Here is a 20,659-nt window from a genome sequence, read left to right as displayed (position 1 = left end):
GAAAAAAAAAAAGATAGTGAGGCAGACTTTTTTCAGCCATTAAGACAGGTACAGGGACCACTGCAACAAGACTTTACAGTGGGAAAAGAGAATGGGCACAAGTTCTAATATAGCATGTAAGTGGGAACTTAGAGCAAAGGAGCAGGATAGGAATCAGTGGATAGAAATTTACTAAGAGGAAACAAGAAGGATTAGGGGGTTTCTGGATGAACTGACCTAACAGAATCTTTGCTGAAGATGGGCCAGGGTGATCAGAAATCACTTGAAAGATGGTAGAGGATAAGGAACCCAGCCAGACACTCAGAATGATCACTAATGGAGGATGGGGAACTCTCGCTAAATAAACTGACTTAGCAGGGTTCTTACTAAAATAGGTATTTTAAGGAAATGCACAGATGAACCCAGAAAAAAAAAAAACCCAATGAACCTAGGAGACTTAACTAAAGTTTGGTCAAGAAGAGATTCTCACTTCTCACATTTTTTGTTTTCATTTTAGGAAAGTTATTTTTCACAAATATGTACAATATGAAATGAATCATAAATATTTGAAACATCTGTCTTAACTTCTAATGTCAAATACTCATAGATACAATGCCCATAAAATGAAGCATTTTGGGTACTCGATTTTGAAGAGTATAAAGGAGTCCAGAGGTCAAAAAGTCTAAAAACTGCTGGTGTGCACCCACCACCATTTTGTTATTTTCACAGACCAAAAGTCAAGAATTTGGACAAGACACAAAGGGAATGAATGGCTTGTCTCTGCCCTATAAAGACCAGGGGCCTTACTTGGGAAGACTCACACAGCTCAAGGTGACTCGAAAGACATTGAGACTGGAGTCATCATCTGGAGACTCACACATGCATCTGGTTGCCTTCCTTGAAATAGCTAGAAGGCTGAGAACATGGTGATGGCTGACAGGAGCACCTCCATGTAGCCCCACCATGTCACAGCAGAACTGTATGCATACCAACAGGAAATATACCAACAGAGAAAATGCCAAGATAACCAGGAGGGAAACGGTCTCTTATGGCCTAGACTGGGAAATCATATGGCACCATTTATTTATATTGTACTCCTCTAGGAAAAGGCTGAAAGTATGCCCAGATTCAAGGGGAGGTCAAAGAATTTGGTGGCCATGTTTTAAAATCATCACAGTCAAAAAAAAAAATAAATAAATAAAATCATCACAGTCTGTCACAAATTACTTATATACTTTCCACATACACAAATAGTTACTGCCTATAAAAACATGCCCAAACCTTGTGCCCATAGACTCAAGTTCTATCTATGTCCAGAATCTTGACAACTAAATCAGGTCCAATCTGGAAAAGACTGCTTGGGTTTGCTTTGAGTGTTACTCTAGAAGATTTGTGGAGAGACAAGTTATTTACTCCTCACACACTCAGTATATAGTTGTGAGAGGAAGAAAGGATAATCAGAACAGACATTTGTTTTAAGAAAGGGATTGGGAGCATCTGACTGGCTCAGCCAGAAGACCATGTGACTATTGACCTCAGGGTTGTGAGTTCAAACCCCACACTGGAAGCAGATATTACTAAAAAAATAAATAACCTTTTAAAAAATAAAATGCTGGCTGCTTATCATTCATAAAGGTAAGAAGGAGGAGGAGGAATGAGAGGCCTACTGCAGCCAATGATCAATAGCACTTCTGAAAGTCAGACAGGAACATCTTGTCTATTTCTTAAGGATCAGTAATGTATCATAGGAGTGATTCTGAGGTTCAGCTACCTGAATCACACTTGCTTTCCCATAGGACCATATTTTTAATGGAGTACTTTTAAAGGCAAATTTCATCTTGTTTCCTGCCCACAGTTTGGGGATACAAAGGTCTCTATTTACTTTAAGACTTTTTTAAACAACAATTTTAGGTTCAAAATGAAACTGAACAAGGTACAGAGTTCCCATATACTCCTGCCTCTACACATGAATAACTTCCACCACTACTAACATCTCACACCAGGGTGGTAAATTTGTTACAACTGATAAACCAACACTGACACATTACCATCACCCATAGCCCTTAGGGTTCACTTTCTGTGTTGCGTACTCTAAGGTCTGGACAAATACAGCATGACATTTTCACCACTTTAGCGTCATACAAGGCTATTTCACTGCCTTCAAAATGCTTGTGCTTTGCCTATTCATATCTCCATCTACTCCTCCCTGCAACCACCACTGATCTCCACAGTCTTGCCTTTTTCAGGATGTCCTAGAGTTAGAATCATACAATATGTAACCCTTCCAGGTTGTCTTCTTTCATTTAGTAATAGGCATTTAAGGTGCTTCCAGGTCTTTTCAAGGCCTGATAGCTCATTCCTTTTAAGTGCTGGATATTCCATTGTCTGGATGCACCAGTCTATTCAGTTACCTGCTGAAGACATTCATTCACCTACTAAAGTTTTGGCAATTAGGAATAAAAAAAAAAAAAAAAAAACTGCTACAAACATTCATGTGGAAACAATAATAATAATTAAAAAACCCTGCAACACCATGTGCTGGTTTTTGAATGAACCTAAGTTTTCAACTTCTTTGGATAAATACCAAGGACCCTGTCTACTGGATAATTTTACAGGAGAATGTTTAATTTTATAAGAAACGACCAAACTATTCCAAAGCACTTGTACAATTTTGTATTCCCACCAGCAAAGAAGCATTTGGTGCTATTAGTGCTCCAGATTTCGACCATCCCCATAGATGTGTGGGGATATCCCATTTTAATTTGTATTTTTCTGATGACATGATGTGGAACATCTTTTCACAAATGCTTATTTGCCATTTGTATATCTGTGGTGAAGTGTGTTAAGGTTTTTGGCCCATTTTTGAAAAGCTATTCTTAATGTTGAGTCTTAAGAGTTCCTTATGTATTTTGAGTAACAGTCCTTTATCCAAATGTGTCTTTTGCAAATATTTTATCCAAATCCATGCTTGCCACAGTCCTGATGTCTTTAACAGAACGTAAGTTTTTAATTTTTTTATTTATTTTTTTAAAGGTTTCTTATTTATTTATTCATGATAGTCACAGAGAGAGAGAGAGAGAGAGAGAGGCGGAGACACAGGCAGAGGAAGAAGCAGGCTCCATGCAGGGAGCCTGACATGGGATTCGATCCAGGGTCTCCAGGATCCCGCCCTGGGCCAAAGGCAGGCGCCAAACTGCTGCGCCACCCAGGGATCCCAGTTTTTAATTTTAATAAAGTCCAGTTTACCAATTATTTCTTTTATAGATCGAGTTTTCAGTTTTATATTTAAAAAGGATGGGCAGCCCAGGTGGCTCAGTGGTTTAGCGCCACCTTCGGCCCAGGGCGTGATCTTGGAGACCAGGGATCAAGTCCCATGTCGGGCTCCCTGCATGGAGCCTGCTTCTCCTTCTGCCTATGTCTCTGCCTCTCTTTGTTGTCTCTCATGAATAAATAAGTAAAATCTTAAAAAAAAAAAAAAGGTATCGCTATACCCAATAACATTTAGGTTTCTCCTATATTATCTTCTAGGGGCTTATAGTTGCATATTTTCCACTTAGGTTTACAATGCATTTTGAGTTAATTTTTATGAAGAGTGTTCAGGATCTAGATTCATTCTTTTGCATGTGGATGACTAGTTGTTCCAGCATCATCTGTTGGAAAGAATTATCTTATTCCATTCCATTGCTTTTGCTCTTCTGTCAAAAGACCAGCTGACTACTTATGTGGACCTATTTCTCAGCTGTGTTCAGTTCTATCAATCTGTCTATTCTCTTACCAAATACGAGGCTGGCTTACCGTAGCTTTATATTAAATCTTGAAGCCACGTAGTTTCAGTCCCCCAACTTTGTTCTACTCCTTCAATACTGTGTTGTCAATTTGGGTCTTTTGCATCTCCATATAAACATCAGAATCAGTTTGTCAATATCCACAAAATAAGTAGCTGCAATTTTGATTGGATTGAATCTATTGGTCAGGTTGGGAAGAACTAACATCTTGACAATATAGTCTATCCATGAACATTAAATACCTATTTATTTAGTTCTTTGGGTTTGTTCATCAGTTTTATAATTTTCCCTAGACTTTTGTTGTGCTGATATAAATAGTATTGTGTTTGAAATATCAAATTCTATTTATTCATTGCTAGTGTACAGGAAAACAATTGATAGTTTCATGGATGTGTGCATGCATCAAAACTTAAGTCATACACTTAAAATACGTATAGTTTATTGCATAGCAATTATACCTCAATAAACCTGTTAAGAAAGCCAAACTCAATAATAAACCAGGGAATCGCTGGGTGACTCAGCGGTTTAGCACCTGCCTTCAGCCTGGGGCATGGTCCTGGAGTTCCAGGATTGAGTCCTACATCAGGCTCCCTGCGTGGAGCCTGCTTCTCCCTCTGCCTGTGTCTCTGCCTCTCTCTCTGTGTCTCTCACGAATAAATGAATAAAATCTTAAAAAATAATAACAAACCAAAGACTCTTAACAAGAAAAAAGATATTTGAACATACAATTCACCAGAGATAAATGGGTGACAAATACGTGAAAAAGATGTTCAACATTATTGGTCTTTAAATCTACAGGTCGGGATCCCTGGGTGGCGCAGCGGTTTGGCGCCTGCCTTTGGCCCAGGGTGCGATCCTGGAGACCCGGGATCGAATCCCACATCGGGCTCCCGGTGCATGGAGCCTGCTTCTCCCTCTGCCTGTGTCTCTGCCTCTCTCTCTCTGTGACTATCATAAATAAATACAAATTAAAAAAAAATTTAAATCTACAGGTCTACTTTAAGAAGAGACACATGCAGAGAGTCAACTCATTTAAATAAAAATGGTTTTCTTTTCTGGTATCAATTTTCTTGTATGTAGTAAGTAAAAATTTGCTACTCTAAAACTTTACCAAATTTTTACACTTTTAGGTTTTATTTTAAAACCTTTTGTAACAAAACAAAACAAAACATCTTTTGTAACAAAGGTTTTTCTTTCTTTCCCTTTAAGATTTTTCATTTAAAAAACCCTTTTAGGGGTAGTGGAAAGGGAGGTGGGCGGGGGTTGGGGTGACTGGGTGATGGGCACTGATGGGGGCACTTGATAGGATGAGCACTGGGTGATATGCTGTATGTTGGCAAATTGAAAAATAAAAAACCCTTTTAGGATATCAATTTTTGTAAAAAATACATGTAAGATATTTACTGAAAGAAGTTTTTACGTTCACAGACTAAGTGACTTATCCCGTGTAACATAAAGCCTTTTCCACATTCACTACATTTATAATTTGCAGTTCCTCTCCAGTGTGAATTATGTTTCCTAATAACAAAGAACAATCAAAGGTCTTCCTATATCCCTTTCTCTCATGGGATCTTTCCTAATGTGTGTTTTCTTATTTTTCCAAAGTGGAGGATAAATTTTTTTTTTAATCCTACACTTTTTACATTTGCAAGATTTTTCATACCTATGATATCACAGCTGAATAGTAGAGTATAAGGCAAAGCTAAAGGGTTTCTATATTCCTTATTAATAAGGTCACCTTCACTGTGAATTAGTATGTTTTATAAGATAAAGTAAAAAGGCTTTCCCATATTCTCTGTAAGCATAAACTTTTCTCAAGTGTGCAATCTTATACATTCATTAACGAATGAAGAAGCACTAAAAGGTTTTCCCACATCCCTCATCTCTATGTGGCTTCTATTGAGTTTTTAAGATTTTATTTATTTGAGAGAGAGAGAGAGTGTGTGTGTGTGTGTGTGTGTGTGTGTGCACAAGCACAGGGAGAAACAGGAGAGAGAAAAGCAGGCTCTCTCCTAAGCAGGGAGCCCGATGCAGGAATTGATCCCAGGACGCTGGGATCAAGACTTGGGGGGGGGGGGGGAATGGCAGATGTTTAACCCACCGAGCCACCCAGGCAGTCTCTCTCCCCGCACTGTGAATTCTTTTTTTTTTTTTTTTTAATGTTTTTATTACATTTTTCTTTCCAACTGTGAATTCTTAAATGTTGAATAAGGTATGTGGATGGTAAAGGCATTCTCACAGTCCTTACATTCAAAAGGTCATCCACAAGGTCCTCCACCAGTATGAGTTCTCATGTGTACTATAATGCCTGATGAAATAGTGAAGGCTCTCCCACACTTTTTACATTGATATGGCTTCTTTCCAGTATGTGTTCTTTTATGTTGACTAAAGTGTGTGGAATATCTAAATGATTTCCCATATTCCTTACACTCAAAATGTCTTTCTACACTCAGTATTACTCAATATTAAGAAATGATGATCAAATAAAGGCTTTCCCACACTGATTATAATTATAGGGTTTTACTCAAGGTGGGTTTGTATGTGACTTTTATTTTATTTTATTTTATTTTTTTTTTGTATGTGACTTTTAAAACAAGAGGAGTTACTAGAGGATTTCCCATGTTCCTTATATTGTTAAGGTTCCTTGCCAGTGTGAGTTCTTATATGTATGGTAAGGTATGAGAAACTATATAGTGAGGCGTTTCCACATTCCTTACATTTACAAGGCTTCTCTCCAGTGTGAGTTCTGTGTTTTCTAAGACTTGAATAATCAGTGAAGGTTTTCTGACATTTACTACACTCAGAGGGTTTTTCTCCAGTGTGAACTCACATGTGAATATTGAGTTTTGGGAAGCAAGTAAACTCTTTACTATGCTCCTTGCAAACAGTGTTTCTCTATGAAATTGTATACATTTAGCAAGATTTGGGGAGTAAGGAAAAGCTTTCTCAAATTTCTTACATTCCATAGGCATCAGTTCACTTTGAGTTCTTTTTTTTTTCCACTTTGAGTTCTTAAATGTTGAATTACGACATGAAGATCAAATAAAGGTTTTCCCACATTCTTTATATTTGTAGGATTTTTTCTGTTAACTTGCATATGTACAAAAAAGCCTACAGAATGTGAAAAAGCTTTCCTACATTCCTTAAAGGCATACAGCCTCTATGAATTCTATGAATTCATGAATTCTATGAATTCTTACATTACAGTGTGAGGATGAAGGAATGCTTTTCCCACAGTCAGTTTCTTGTGAGTCTAAATTTTCTTGTGAACCAGATGTGGATTTTGGCTGAAGATGGTTTCACACTGATTATACTTCTAAGGCTTCTACTATGGGTTTTGTTGTGTACATTAAGAGCAGAGTTGTGAAGGCTTTTACACACTGATTGCACTCACAAGTTTTCTAACGTGAGTAATCTGTAAATCTTAAAGCAGGAGTGTTCACTGAAGGCCTTTTCCCAATGGTTAAAATTAAACAATTTCCTCTCCAATATGGCTTCTTTCCTGTTGATGAAGAAATTAGCGACGACTTATAAAAGTTATCCAGCTTTATTATATTCAGAGATCCTCCCCTCTATCTTGAATTCTGTTATACTATACATGAAACACACCAGTATGACTTTAGTTTTTGTTTTTTCTTCAATTTTCACTGCATGCAGTGCAGGGTTCCAAACCTGAGTGCTTTCAAACAGAATAAAGTGACCATTTTGCTAAAAAGTTCTGTAATAGTCTTTACTTTCACAGGTATTCTTAGAGAGCTTAGCTGATAACTGACTGAGATGAAATTATCCAAAACTTTATCTGAATTATATATATGGAAATACTAAGTGAATACTATGTGAATATATCTTAGGGAGTATTTAAAGTGTTTGTCAAATTCATAACGCTCAGACTCTGTGAGAGACAGTTTTGTTTGGAATGAATAACACTAGCCCCAAATGTCTGTTATGGTTATCATGCTGCTTTTCTATTTTATGGAATTTCCAATCTTCCATTGATGTGGAAGGCAAAGTATTACACACTGTGAATCTTACCATTTCTACCACACTGGGTGTTTTCCCCTGCAAAATATTCTGCTGAGGTGCTGACCATTTAGAATTAAGACAAATCTCCCAATCTGAAATAAGATTAAAAAAAACATTAAGGTCTTGGAAAAATAAATGATGGAAGGAAAGTGTTAAAAATAAAGACTGATGTGTACTTACTTTCAAAGTCTCACTTAAAACAGATTACAAAATAAAAGGAAATGAATATATAGAGATTGAGAAATCTGTCTATATTAAGAATTTGGGGAGGAACCCCGGGTGGTGCAGCAGTTTAGCGCCTGCCTTTGGCCCAGGGCGTGATCCTGGAGACCCGGGATCAAATCCCACATCGGGCTCCCGGTGCATGGAGCCTGCTTCTCCCTCTGCCTGTGTCTCTGCCTCTCTCTCTCTCTGTGACTATCATAAATAAATAAAAATTTAAAAAAAAATAAAAGAATTTGGGGGCAGCCCGGGTGGCTCAGTGGTTTAGCACCGCCTTGAGCCCAGGGCCTGATCCTGGAGACCTAGGATCAAGTCCCACGTTGGGCTCCCTGTGTGGAGCCTGCTTCTCCCTCTGCTGCTCTCTCTCTCTCTCTGTGTGTCTCTCATTAATAAATAAATACAATCTTAAAAAAAAAAAAGAATTTGGCAATGATAAAGTCCTGATCAATTTGGTTGGTGTTTTAAGAAATGACTCTATAAATATTGAGACTGATGGTGAACAAAAAGCACCATAACCAGGAAAGCAAGCTGAAAGGAAATGGATAAAGAGCTAAATGCAAAATTTAAAGAAGAAATAGATCTTACTGTCAGGCCAAAAGGAAATTTCAGAAAAGTGGGTAAGAAGTTGAAGTCTGAAGACTCCTAACTCTGGGAAACGAACTAGGGGTGGTAGAAGGGGAGGAGGGCGGGAGGTGGGGGTGAATGGGTGCCGGGCACTGAGGGGGGCACTTGACAGGATGAGCACTGGGTGTTATTCTGTATGTTGGCAAATTGAACACCAATAAAAAAATAAATTTATTATTAAAAAAAAAAAGAAGTCTGAAGTACCCAAGGAACCAGAGAAACCAAAGGTACTAGCATTCTCAGGAAAAATTCACCTTCAAAAGCTTATTTCACATTTCCAAATAGACTGCAACTCTTATGGATTCCTGTTTTTTTTTTTTTTTTTTTTTTAAATAAACTCTCCTCTTTCCCTTACTTTACAGAACTCTTCCCACCATCCTCCACTCTCCTTTTTGTTCCACCTGAAAGATCAGACCTGGTCTGCACACTTGGTGCTTGACTAGCAGAGAAAGAAGGTTGATACAAGAACACTAAAGGGATGACAAATAATTCCATAAATCAGGACTAAGATTCTGCCCTTCAGGAATACCAAATACTGTCAGTTATAACTTGAGAAACAATAAAATGTTTGTGACAACTGTATCAAACCAATAAACTTCCAAATGAAACTAAAATGCAAACATATACTCTCTCATCGTTCACCAAAAGGGATGCCCATCTTTCCCCCTGAAATCCAGGCTCAAACTCGTATGTTAAAACATTTTTGAAGTCCTAAGTCTTTCATTCCACAGAGGAAATAAAAACATCTTCATTTTCAAGAGGAAGCCACTTCAATGTAAGATCTATAAAAACAAAAACAATGTTTCTCTTTTTTTTTAACTGCTGTATTGCCATTAGTAGGCAGAGTCTAGAACACCGTCACTTAAAGATTTGTTGCAGAAAAAGCGAAATGAAGATATGGCACCAGCCTTACCTGTTGAAGCTAGATTCTTGTAGTTCTCCAGCACCACATCTCTGTATGGCCTTCTCTGAGTTTGATCCAGCAAAGTCCACTCTTCCTGGGTGAATTCCACAGCCACATCGTCAAAGGTCACTGGGTCCTAAATCACCACAAACATCCCAGCATCAGGCAGTCACCATCTAAATCCGTGTTCAATGAAGAAAATGGGAGACCTAAAGCTTAAACAGCATTCCATGTTCTCCCATCATCTCTCCCAGGGCTTGTTAGTCCTCATGTCCATTCTCCTATCTGGACATATTCACTGGTGACATCATCCAGTCATATAGCTTTAAGAGCACCTCTTTCACCCAACTGAATGTATCTCACCACAACTATATTATACCCTTTTCTAGTCTTATTCTCCTCTATTGACAGGACTTACCATAGTCTGAACACATTATAGACACAATAAATGGTGGTGAATGATTACTCCAGTGATAGCACAAATTCTGAGAAACATATGTTCACTCTGTCACAGTGTATCACAGCACAATGAGAGCACACAATCAGCATAGATGTGAGCTGGACTGAATTAGTAAATACTGGGATAATAATATCATTTCCCTATGTCATTTGTCAACCTCATTAAAAAATCCTAAAACATAAGGAGATTTAACTGGCTACTCAAGTCCTTAAGCAGGCCTTATATATATCTAAAGAAATTCCATTCCACTAGAAGAAAACATATCTACTTAATAGGAATAAATATGTACTTAAAAAAATATTTTATTTATTTGAGAGTGAACAAGTAAGAGAGCATAAGCTGGCTGGTTAGGGGTGGGGTAGAGGGAGAAGCAGACTCTCTGCTGGACTGGGAGCTTGATGTGGGACTCAATCCCAGGACCCTGGGATCATGAACTAAGATAAAGGCAGAAATTTAACTGGCTGAGTTAGCCAGGCACTCCAGAAGCATGTACTTTTATAAAAGAATAAAGTTCCTACTTACCTGAGAATAATTTATAAGACACTTGGTCACTATCCTTTCCCCTTCTGACTTTTCCTCATGAAGACAGAAAAAATCTTGAGAAAGATGACCTTGGGGAGAAGAAAAAAAACCTGAGAACCCAGGTCGTGCAGTTTCCACTCAGGCTAGAAGCTACTCCACACTAATTCTGAATTGACACACATGCTGTTGCCATAAAATACCCAAGCAAACTGCCTTATTTGAAATCAGAAGGGTTTAGAGCTTTGGGAGGAAAAGTTTAATAATCCCATTTTTCAGAAAAAGAAACTTGAAGTCCAGAGAGGTAAAGTTGTTGTTTTCTTTGGCCAAAAATAATGAATCTCATCATGTGATCAAGCAGACCCTCTCCCACAAAAATGCCCATCCTCAATTCTCCTTCCCAAATTCCAGGATGTAGAAATCAGGATGTTCTTATCTCTTTAGGCCCCCTCCTAGACAGCATAGAAACAGGCCTGTTTAGACCCTAACCACAAGACAGGCTGTTCACAGGCCAGGTAAAGCAATCTCTGACAGAAGCATCAACAAGGGCTTACCACAAGAGAAAAGATCAATGGCTGGCATCCCGTGGGTATGACAGCAGAATCTGCCTGAACTTTTCTTTTTTCCAAAGTCCTTCAAGACAGTGTCTGAACTTAGTGGATAGGTCAATCTCAATTCCTCTTAAGTAGCAGTGGAATCTTACCACATACCATCAGCCTTTAAGCAACAGGCATTACTCAGCTGTCATGAAGCATCATTCATTAATCAGCTCTCTGTAGAAGATGAAGTTATATTAGTGAAAGCCATTAAAAATTGTAGAGTAGTATACCACATGAATATAAATAACAATCATCATTTACTGAATACCTACTAGGTACCAGAAGCAATAGTAACTCATATGATTATCAACATAATTATTATTACTGTCATTCTTCAGTTAAGGCACTTTATACAAGACAAAAATAGTCACTGGCCCAAGATCATCAATTAGGAAGAGCCAGAGTCTGGATACAGGTTACTCTATCTCAAAAGCTTGAATTCCTGAAGTTATTGTTATTCTCTAACACACCTGGACAATGATCATAAAGTGATGTGCAAAAATGATTAACTCAGATCTGACCAATCCCCTAGGTCTAAACCAAAGAGTATAAAATGTTGCAAGCAGGTGGAGTGCTAAACCAGATTTTGCCCAAAATTTATTTTTTTCTTAAAAAAACCCCACTTAAAAAAAAAGATTTTACTTATATATTCGAGAGAGAGAGAGAAAGAGAGAGAGGCAGAGAAGACACAGGCAGAGGGAGAAGCAGGCTCCATGCAGGGAGCTTGATAGGGGACCTGATCCCGGGGCTCCAGGATCACGCCCTGGGCTAAAGGTGGCGCTAAACCACTCAGCCACTCAGGCGTCCCTCTTAGTTCTTTTTTTCATTAAAATTTGCCTTTTTAAAATTCCTTCCTTCCTTCCTTATACTTTCATTTTTATTATTTATGCTTTATGTTCCTTTTATTGGTCCTTTGAAACACTTGGAAATTATAGTTGAGTTCATTTTTCAAACATTGTATTGAATTATACATTCAAACAAGTGTAGAACATCAAGTGTACAGTACATTATCATGAATTTTTCCACCTCTGAAGCACTCATATGCCTCATCTAAATTGCTTTCTCTTCTTCAAATGGAAGCACTATTCTGACTTCTAACACTGTAATTTTGTCTGTTTTTGAATATATCAAGTCATGTTATGCATTAATTTGTGTCTAGCATCTTCCATCCAACATCTAGGCCATCCAACATCTAGGCCACCTCCTTGTAAAATCAGTTTTAGCAAAAATGCTAAGTCAGTTTGCCTAGAACTCTGAATACATGATCACCCTCAATATCCAATCAGATTCCTCATCCTCTACGCATTTCCCAGGTGATGTCTGATCACTCTGATTTTTTTTTTTTTTTTAAGATTTTATTTACTTATTCATGGAAGACACACAGAGAGAGGCAGAGACACAGGCAGAGGGAGAAGAAGGCTCCCTGCAAGGAGCCTGACGTGGGACTCGATCCTGGGTTTCCAGGATCACATCCTGGGCTGAAGGGGCGCTAAACCGCTGAGCCACCCAAGCTGCCCTGATCTGTCTTTAGTAAGAATCTTGTTAGGCTGTTTTAGCCAGAATCCTCCTTACCTCCTCCTTCCTCTTAATAGTTTTTTTTTTCCTCTTAATAATTTTCTATTCATTAACCCCTACTCTGATCCCTGGCTATAGATTTCTACTTGCCCATGCTGTATTCATTTGGAATTGAGCTCAGTCTCTCTCCTACACTATAAAATCCCATCACAGTGGCGCCTATACCTATTTCCATGGTCCTGAGAAAAGTTTGCCTTACCATCTTCAACAAATGTCCCTGAATATTTTAACACCTTGCCTAAATCTCCCTTAGTCACAGTACCCAGTGCCCTGAAACATCCCATATTGGACATAGATGGTCTAACATAAGAATGATAATTTAAAATTCAATCTTTAGCACACACAGGTAGGCTTATTAAAATGTAACCCCATAGACTCCCCAGGTAAAATAGTTAATAGGCCCAATTAATTTAAAACATGGCCTTCAAGGATGCAAACTTATTATATAAAATCTAATTAATAAAGGAGTGATTATTTCCAACTGCTTCTCCATTTAACAGCCCAATTTTGCTTCTTCTTAAACCTGGAAAAAACTAAAGGTGTCTTATGGTGTATTACTATAACGGTAACACTGTGGTCCATCTATTAGGGCCCTGTACTCAACATTCAATATTATTCAAATTACTGGATTCATCTAACCAATAACCAGTAAATATTTTGCTCTCACAGATTGGGCTAACATATTCTGTTCAGTGTCCTTTTTTTTTTAACTTATTTATTCATGGGAGACATAGAGAGAGGCAGAGACATAGGCAAAGGGAGAAGCAGGCTCCCTGCAGGAAGCCCGATGATGACTGCATCCCAGAACCCTGGGATCATGACCTGAGCCAAAGGCAGATGCTCAACCACTGAGCCACCCAGGCGTCCCCAGTGTCTATTTAAATAGCCTCTCAGCTGCAATTTGCCTTTACTTCTGAAGTGTATCAAACTGATAACCATGCAGAGAAAAGACTCAAAGTTCATGCACATATTTGGGCATGGTACTCTGAACTTTACATCCTTAATATAAATCTATAAGGACAAAAAGAAATGCAAAGAAACTAAACAGTTTACTGAGTAAGTCTACAGTTGATAGTAATATTGGTATTACAATTTTTACTCATTCATTCATTCATTCATTGAGAGAGAGAGAGACATAGGCAGAGGGAGAAGCAGGCTCCTTTGATGAGAGACTCGATCCCAGAACCTGAGATCATGCCCTGAGCCAAAGGCTGACACTCAACCAGGTGTCTTGGTATTACAATTTTTAAAACTACTATACATACACTATAGTATAAAATGATACATTGATGCTATTAGGAACCAAGATTTCTTAACAGAAAAGAGACACAAGTATAACATAAAAGAAGGCAAAAACCCCCATGTAATATTAAGTTTTTACTGGGAATAGGAGTATGAACTTAAGATGTAAGGAAATATGTATTTTAGGCATCCATTGAAAGGCCTAGACATGATTATACCCAAGTAGCACCGAGCCCATTTATCACAGATTTTGGTATCTAAAAGAAAATAGGTTTTTTGGAGAAATCACTGATGACAAGTCTGTAACAAGAAAGTACAAAGTGAACTGGGGATTTATTTTACACTTAAAGACTAATAGTTATGTTGAAGGGACATGGGATTTAAGGACTACCCTTGGGCAAATATGGGACAGTCTGAGCATCAAAATAAATGACTGCAATTGATTATAACACAGTGAATTAAAGAAAAGTCCAAGAATACATTGTGATCCTCCAAAAAGAAAAAAGTGCAGAGGACGGGGAGGTGGGAAAAGAAAGCTGCATAGCTAAAGAATGGAAAAAGAATGACAGAATTAGGAAAAACATTATTTTGTAACCTCTCCTCCCACCATGTAAAAAGAGACTGAGGCAAAGACTGACAAGTGATATGAAACCCTCCGATGAAAGATAGGGAACAGATTCCCCTGCTGCCAAGTATCACCCAAGGATTACTGCAACCGAAGTATAAGACTATGAGAGAAGTGCACCTTGACTAAATGCTTCTCATCCCTAATAAACCATGGGACAACTTGAACTCACCTGCTTCCCGATGGGGTATGTTACAAAGTACACAGAAACGTTCAAGTGGCTAAACTTGCAGTCTTAACCGGGCAGCCACTGGCTGGTTCTCTGGCAGAAATGTGGCTAGTGTGACTGAGGGATTAGATTCTTAATCTTATCTACTTTTAACTAATTAGAATTTAGAAATAAAATTGATTCGGTTACTAAAAAAAGCTTTTCAGTATGTTTGAACAATCTAGGCTTGGAGATCCTTTTCTTTTCTTTTTTTAAATATTTTATTTATTTATCCATGACACAGAGAGAGAGGGGCAGAGACACAGGCAGAGGGAGAAGCAGGTTCCATGCAGGGAGCCCAACGTGGGACTCAATCCCGGGTCTCCAGGATCACACCCTGGGTTGAAGGCGAAGCTAAACTGCTGTAGGCCACCCAGGGATCCCCCGGAGATCCTTTTCAACAGCAAAACAGTAAGAGCTAAATACAGATCAAGAATTTCCAATGAAAACTTAGCATCCGCACTGAGATCCAGCGTCTACACTGGGTTCCAGCAATTTATTACAAAAGGAAACAAATGTAAAATTCCTCATTAATAATTCTCTTGTTAATTTCACGAGTAATTTTATTTGATAACTAGGTAAGTTGGATTAAATAAAACATACTAAAAATGGGACGCCTGCGGGGCTCAGCGGTTGAGCAGATACCGGTTTTTGGCTCAGGTCCTGGTCCTGGGGTCCTGAGATGGGATCCCCGCATGGAACCTGCTTCTCCCTCTACCTGTGTCTGTGCCTCTCAAGTCTCTGTGTCTCTCATGAATAAATAAATAAAATCTTAAAAAAAATAAAAAAAAATAAAAAAGGTTAATCGTAACAATACGTATAAGGAGAGACAAAATCTTAACAATTAGGGAACAGGGATATGGTTCCACGGACGTTCATGTGATTGCCGCTACAGATTTTAAGGAGGTATTTCCAGACGAATACCCGCAAGAAACACCCACCTGTCCAAACTCCTCCTACTCTGGGTCGATTCGGTTCCAGCTAAGGGCAGCCGGGCCGCCTCGTCCTTCCCCTCAGGGACTCCTACGCTCGAAGCTCCCGGCGTTGACAGGACTCCGCCGCGCTCGGCTTCCTACTCAGGCGAATCCCTGCACTCCTGCATTTATTTATGTCACACACAGGTGCCCCCTAATGACCCGCCAGGGTCATTCTCTCCACCGGAGAACTTACCCAACTTCAATAACCGACATTCCCAAGAGCACCGCGTGCCCGCCCCACAAGAGACACAACCGCCAGGCTACCGGGGGCGGCGGACGCTACAGCCCGAGTCGCCGCGACCAGAAAAGGCCTGGCCGGCTACGGACGCCGCCCCGAGGGCCCAATCCGCCGCGGCTCTCGAGGAAGGAACCTCTGACCCCGCGCCTCCCTCTTGGGCGCCTTCCTTCCCGCGGGGCCTCTCAGAGGCCGGGCGCTGAGAGGCGAGAACCGCCCCCTCAGACGCGAGAGTGGCGCGCGGCCAAGATGGCCGCCGCCCTGCGCACGCGCCTTTCTGGTCTCCGCGAACCGCGCAAGGGGCGGGGCCTCGGGGGAGGGGCGGGGCCTCGGGGAGGGGAGGGGCCTCGGGGAGGGGCGGGGCCTCGGGGGGAAGGGCGGGCTGCGCGGCCACCAGTTCTGCCAAACGCTGGGGGACTCTGAGTGGGAACCGCTTTACTTTCCTCCTAAGCCCGGTTCTCTTAGACATCTTAGTTGAATAACAGTTGCTTTCAAATCCCGGGATCGAATCCCATATCGGGCACCCTGCATGGAGCCTGCTTCTCCTTCTGCCTGTGTGTCTGCCCCCCTCTCTCTCTGTGTCTCTCATGAAAAAATAAATAAAATCTTAAAAACAACAAATCTTGGTGCAGGCATGAATGCATCATACTCTTCATTGCACAACTGTTGCTGAATGTTTCCCGCGGAGACAATGAATACAGTCGCTGCATAGCTGCAATTGAGCTTTTCCTATAGCAACATAAATTCACTATTCATGATTCTTTTTTTTTTTAATATTTTATTTATTCACGAGAAACACACACACACACAGAGGCAGAGATGTAGGCAGAGGGAGAAGCAGACTCCCTGCAGGGAGTCCTACGCCGGACTCGGGACTCAATCCCAGGACCTGTGGTTCACGACCTGAGCCAAAGGCAGGTTTTCTACCACTGAGCCACCCAGGTGCTCCATCATGATTCTTTTTTTTTTTTCCAACATAGTTCAGCCTCCTGCCTGTGATTCCCCTTACCTGGGAAGGGAGCTGCCGACTGCACTTGAGGTAAGAGGCACCTCAGTCTGGAGTCTCTGATACTACACTGGAGGTAAAGAGGTGATCCTAATTTTAAATAAGATGGCTTGTCTAGATGTGTGGCTGAGTCTACTGTCTTCTTTACTGGGTTAGAAAAGCAACTGTTATGCCTAATGGACCTCTGATTTCTATTATGATTTTGAGTTAAAAGGTCAAGAGTTTGGGACTCCCGAGTGGCTCAGTGGTTGAGCACCTGCCTTCAGCTCAGGTCATGATCCCCGGGGTCCAGGGATTGAGTCCCGCATCAGGCTCCGTCCCTGCAGGGAGCCTGCTTCTCCCTCTGCCTGTCTTTTGCGTGCTCTCTCTCTTTGTCTTTCATGAATAAATAAAATCTTAAAAAAAAAAAAAGCCCAAAAGCTTGACCATCCCTTTCAGGTAACAAGAAAACAACAACAACAATACACACACATATTATAATTTGGGAGACCCAGAGTGGAAAAGTTCTCAATATTAGCCATGGCAAAGCTTAAGGGATGTCATTAGTCATGTCATAGAAGGAGGCAGGTATGACATTACATTGGAAAGGAACAGCCTATAATAAGTCTTAGGAATCCTCTAAACTGTCTTTTAGTGCAAAGGGAGAGAATTTTGAATTGCTGTAATTTGCCTTGGCTTGAGGGATTTGCCTCCCAGGGACATGTCATGGACTAGGTAGTGAACCTGCTGATCTAATAGAATTGTAATTTATTCTCTTGTGGGAAGAGAAACTTTACTAAAATGCAGTCAGGAGGCCAGAGGGGACGCTCTCACGGGGTACCACTCCTTAGTCACTGTAAGAATGATCAATTATAAATTTCCCTATGGAAGAATCCTCAACAGGAAATTACAGCCCCCAACAGAAGATGCACATTGCATCTCCTACAAGAAATAGACTACTCTAGCAACTCAGTCAATGAGAAACTATCGTCACCCTGACTTCTTTTTCTCCAAAGGACTCTTGTTCAAACAACCCCTCCCAACTTTCTCCTTCTCTATAAAATAATGTTCCTCTCCTTTGTTTGTTGGACTAGTGTATGGTCTTTGCTGTAGGTTGCTTGCCCCAAATTGCAGTTCTCTGCTACTCCCAAATAAACCTTTGTACACTTTCCCTAAATCCTTCTGTTGCTCCTCCTGAGAGATCAGAAAGTGTGTAGCTTACACACCGGTCAGAGAAAAATGCACCCAATGAGATAAGATAGTGAAGGACACAAATGATTTTAAAAACTGCAATAAAATTAAAACTTACCACTTTAGTCATTTTTAAGTGTATAACTCAGTGGCATTCAGTATATTTACAAAGTTCTCCAACTACCCCACTATCAATTACCAAAACTTTTTCATCATCCCAAACAGAAACTCTAGGGAAACAAATATTTTTATGAGATCTGGTCAATGTTTTGGTCTCCAGGATCTCTTGAAATGGGAAAATGTGAGTTTATTTTTATTTATTTATTTATTTTAAATGTTTATTTATTTATGATAGTCACAGAGAGAGAGAGAGGCAGAGACACAGGCAGAGGAAGAAGCAGGCTCCATGCACCGGGAGCCCGACATGGGATTCGATCCCAGGTCTCCAGGATCGCGCCCTGGGCCAAAGGCAGGTGCTAAACCGCTGCGCCACCCAGGGATCAAAATGTGAGTTTAACCGCAGTAAAACGAGGATGCTGAATTTGTTATGACACATTAAAACTCTAAGAAGGTCTCAGTCTATAAAATTTCTCTCTGTGCACCAAGGTAACCTCTAAAATGGATGTTCACATTTAGACACTTCAAAGAACCTTCAGGGAGGAGCAGCCTCCCTTGATACTGAACTTGAATTAACAGGACAAAATTAACTTTCTGGATACTAATATGATTCCTTTTGGTCTCATCCTATTATTATTGTTCTATTTTGTATATTTCCCACAGATGATGACAGTGTTCTAAATACTTTAGCATGAGTGGTAATGAACAATTGTGTTACCCTGGACTTCCTGTTGGCCAGCTGAAGCAGGGTGTGTTCAGCTGCCAACACTTCTTGCTGCACCCAGTTTAATGATTTAATTGGCTTGGCTCTGCATGGGGAGCCTGGCTGAAGTATGTACCCCTCATTACTCTACTGGGAGTCATGGTCCTGGTCATTCTTGTCTGAAGTTCCCTAAAATAACAGAATCATGGGTCTGTGAATAGCTCAGCTGGTTAAGTGTATGACTCTTGGTTTCAGCTCAGGGCACAATCTCAAGGTTGTGGGATTGAGCCTCTTATTGGGCTCTGCACTCAGCATAGAGTCAGCTTCAAATTCTCTCCCTCTCCCTCACTCTCCCTCTGCTCTCTCTCTCTCTCTCTCTCTAATAAATAAATATAATCTTAAAAAAAACTATCTATTTTGGCATAAGCCCCTATAGGTACAATTAGTTACAGTATCTGTGTTAGCTTCCTATTGCTTCTGTAACAAGTTACCGGAAACTTAGTAGCTTAAGCAAATTTATTATCTCATAGTTGTGAAGGTCAGGCATCTGATGGGTCTCACAGTGAGATTCAGGGTGTCCACAGGGCATGACAAGGTGTCCACATTACTCTGGAGACTGTAGGGGAAAATTCATTTCCTTGCCTTTCCAGCTTCTGGAGGCTGTCTCCATTCCTTGGCTCATAACCATAAATTACTCTTATCACCACTTCCATTCTCAAATCTCGTCTTCTGGCTCTGACCCTACTGACTCCCTCTTTCATTTATAAAGATCCCTGACCCATTAGGCCCACCTCCATAATCCCTCCCATCTCAAGAACCTTAATTTAGCCACATCTGCATAGTCTCCTTTGGCACACTAAGTAATACATTCATGGGTTCTGTGGATTAGAACATGGACATCTTTGGTAGGGGCATTATTCTGCCCAGCACAAAAACATCTAAAAAGAATTTTTAGCTAGATACATGAAAAATTGGGGGCCAGAGTTGTAGAGAAATGACTCAGCTGTAGTGCCATTGAGACTTTGTATCTATCCACATAGGCCATGCAGGCAAAAGCTTGACCTGTGGGGAAATCTGAGTGTTGGCAGATTGCCTTGTGATTCTCCCAGAACATGATAGGATGGGAGGCTTGTAAGGAGCTGTTATGATGTCATCTCCCACTCACCTCTCTTGGGACATGGTCAGAAGACAGTTTCTCATTGCTTCCTAGGTTCTGATGAGGTAAGGGGCTTTTTGCTCTGCCCCATTCAGAACAGAAGTGCAGAGTATAGCCAAAGAGGCACAGCCACAGAGCATAGGTTAAAGTTGATGGTCATTTGTGGGAGGCAGTAGGGGAATCTGCCCAAACCTCTCCCAGGGTATTGCCAAAATGGTGTTATCTATTTCGTCTGAAAGGATTCATTCTATTTTCTGGGTATTGGGAGCAGGCCCAAGTTTGTTCCAGGCCTTTAAGAGAGCACAACATGGGGGCATCTGGGTGGCTTCAGAGGTTCAGCATCTACCTTTAGTTCAGGTCATGATCCCGGGGTCTTGGGATCCAGAGCCCTGCATCAGGCTCCGGGCTCAGCTTGGAGTCTGCTTCTCCCTCCCCCCAGCCCCGGCTCATGCTCTCTTTCTCTCAAATAAATAAATAAAATATTTTTTTTTTAAGAGAGAGTACATCACGTGGGCAGTGGGTGAGGATGC

General features: G+C 40.4%; 1 protein-coding gene across 3 annotated transcripts in view; it reads right to left on the bottom strand.

Annotated features, from left to right (window-relative positions):
* Positions 1 to 11,196, bottom strand: part of LOC112909726 (zinc finger protein 559-like) — a 32,984-nt gene extending 21,788 nt beyond the window's left edge. For 2 of the 3 annotated variants that reach the window (XM_072721530.1, XM_025985763.2), the window contains exons 1-4: positions 11,071 to 11,196; positions 10,520 to 10,608; positions 9,547 to 9,673; positions 7,797 to 7,879 (exon numbers count right to left, since the gene is read on the bottom strand). In XM_072721530.1, coding sequence (XP_072577631.1) covers positions 7,797 to 7,879; positions 9,547 to 9,673; positions 10,520 to 10,608; positions 11,071 to 11,098 — 327 coding nt within the window. In that variant the 5' untranslated portion in view covers positions 11,099 to 11,196. Of the gene's footprint in view, positions 1 to 7,100; positions 7,267 to 7,796; positions 7,880 to 9,546; positions 9,674 to 10,519; positions 10,609 to 11,070 lie in introns of those variants that run through there. The other variant, XM_072721531.1, reaches the window with a different exon arrangement.
* Positions 11,197 to 20,659: the final 9,463 nt, after the last annotated feature.

This window comes from Vulpes vulpes, chromosome 9 (assembly GCF_048418805.1).
Source record: "Vulpes vulpes isolate BD-2025 chromosome 9, VulVul3, whole genome shotgun sequence".
Taxonomy (NCBI): domain Eukaryota; kingdom Metazoa; phylum Chordata; class Mammalia; order Carnivora; family Canidae; genus Vulpes; species Vulpes vulpes.
This window is presented reverse-complemented; position numbering and strand designations above follow the sequence as displayed.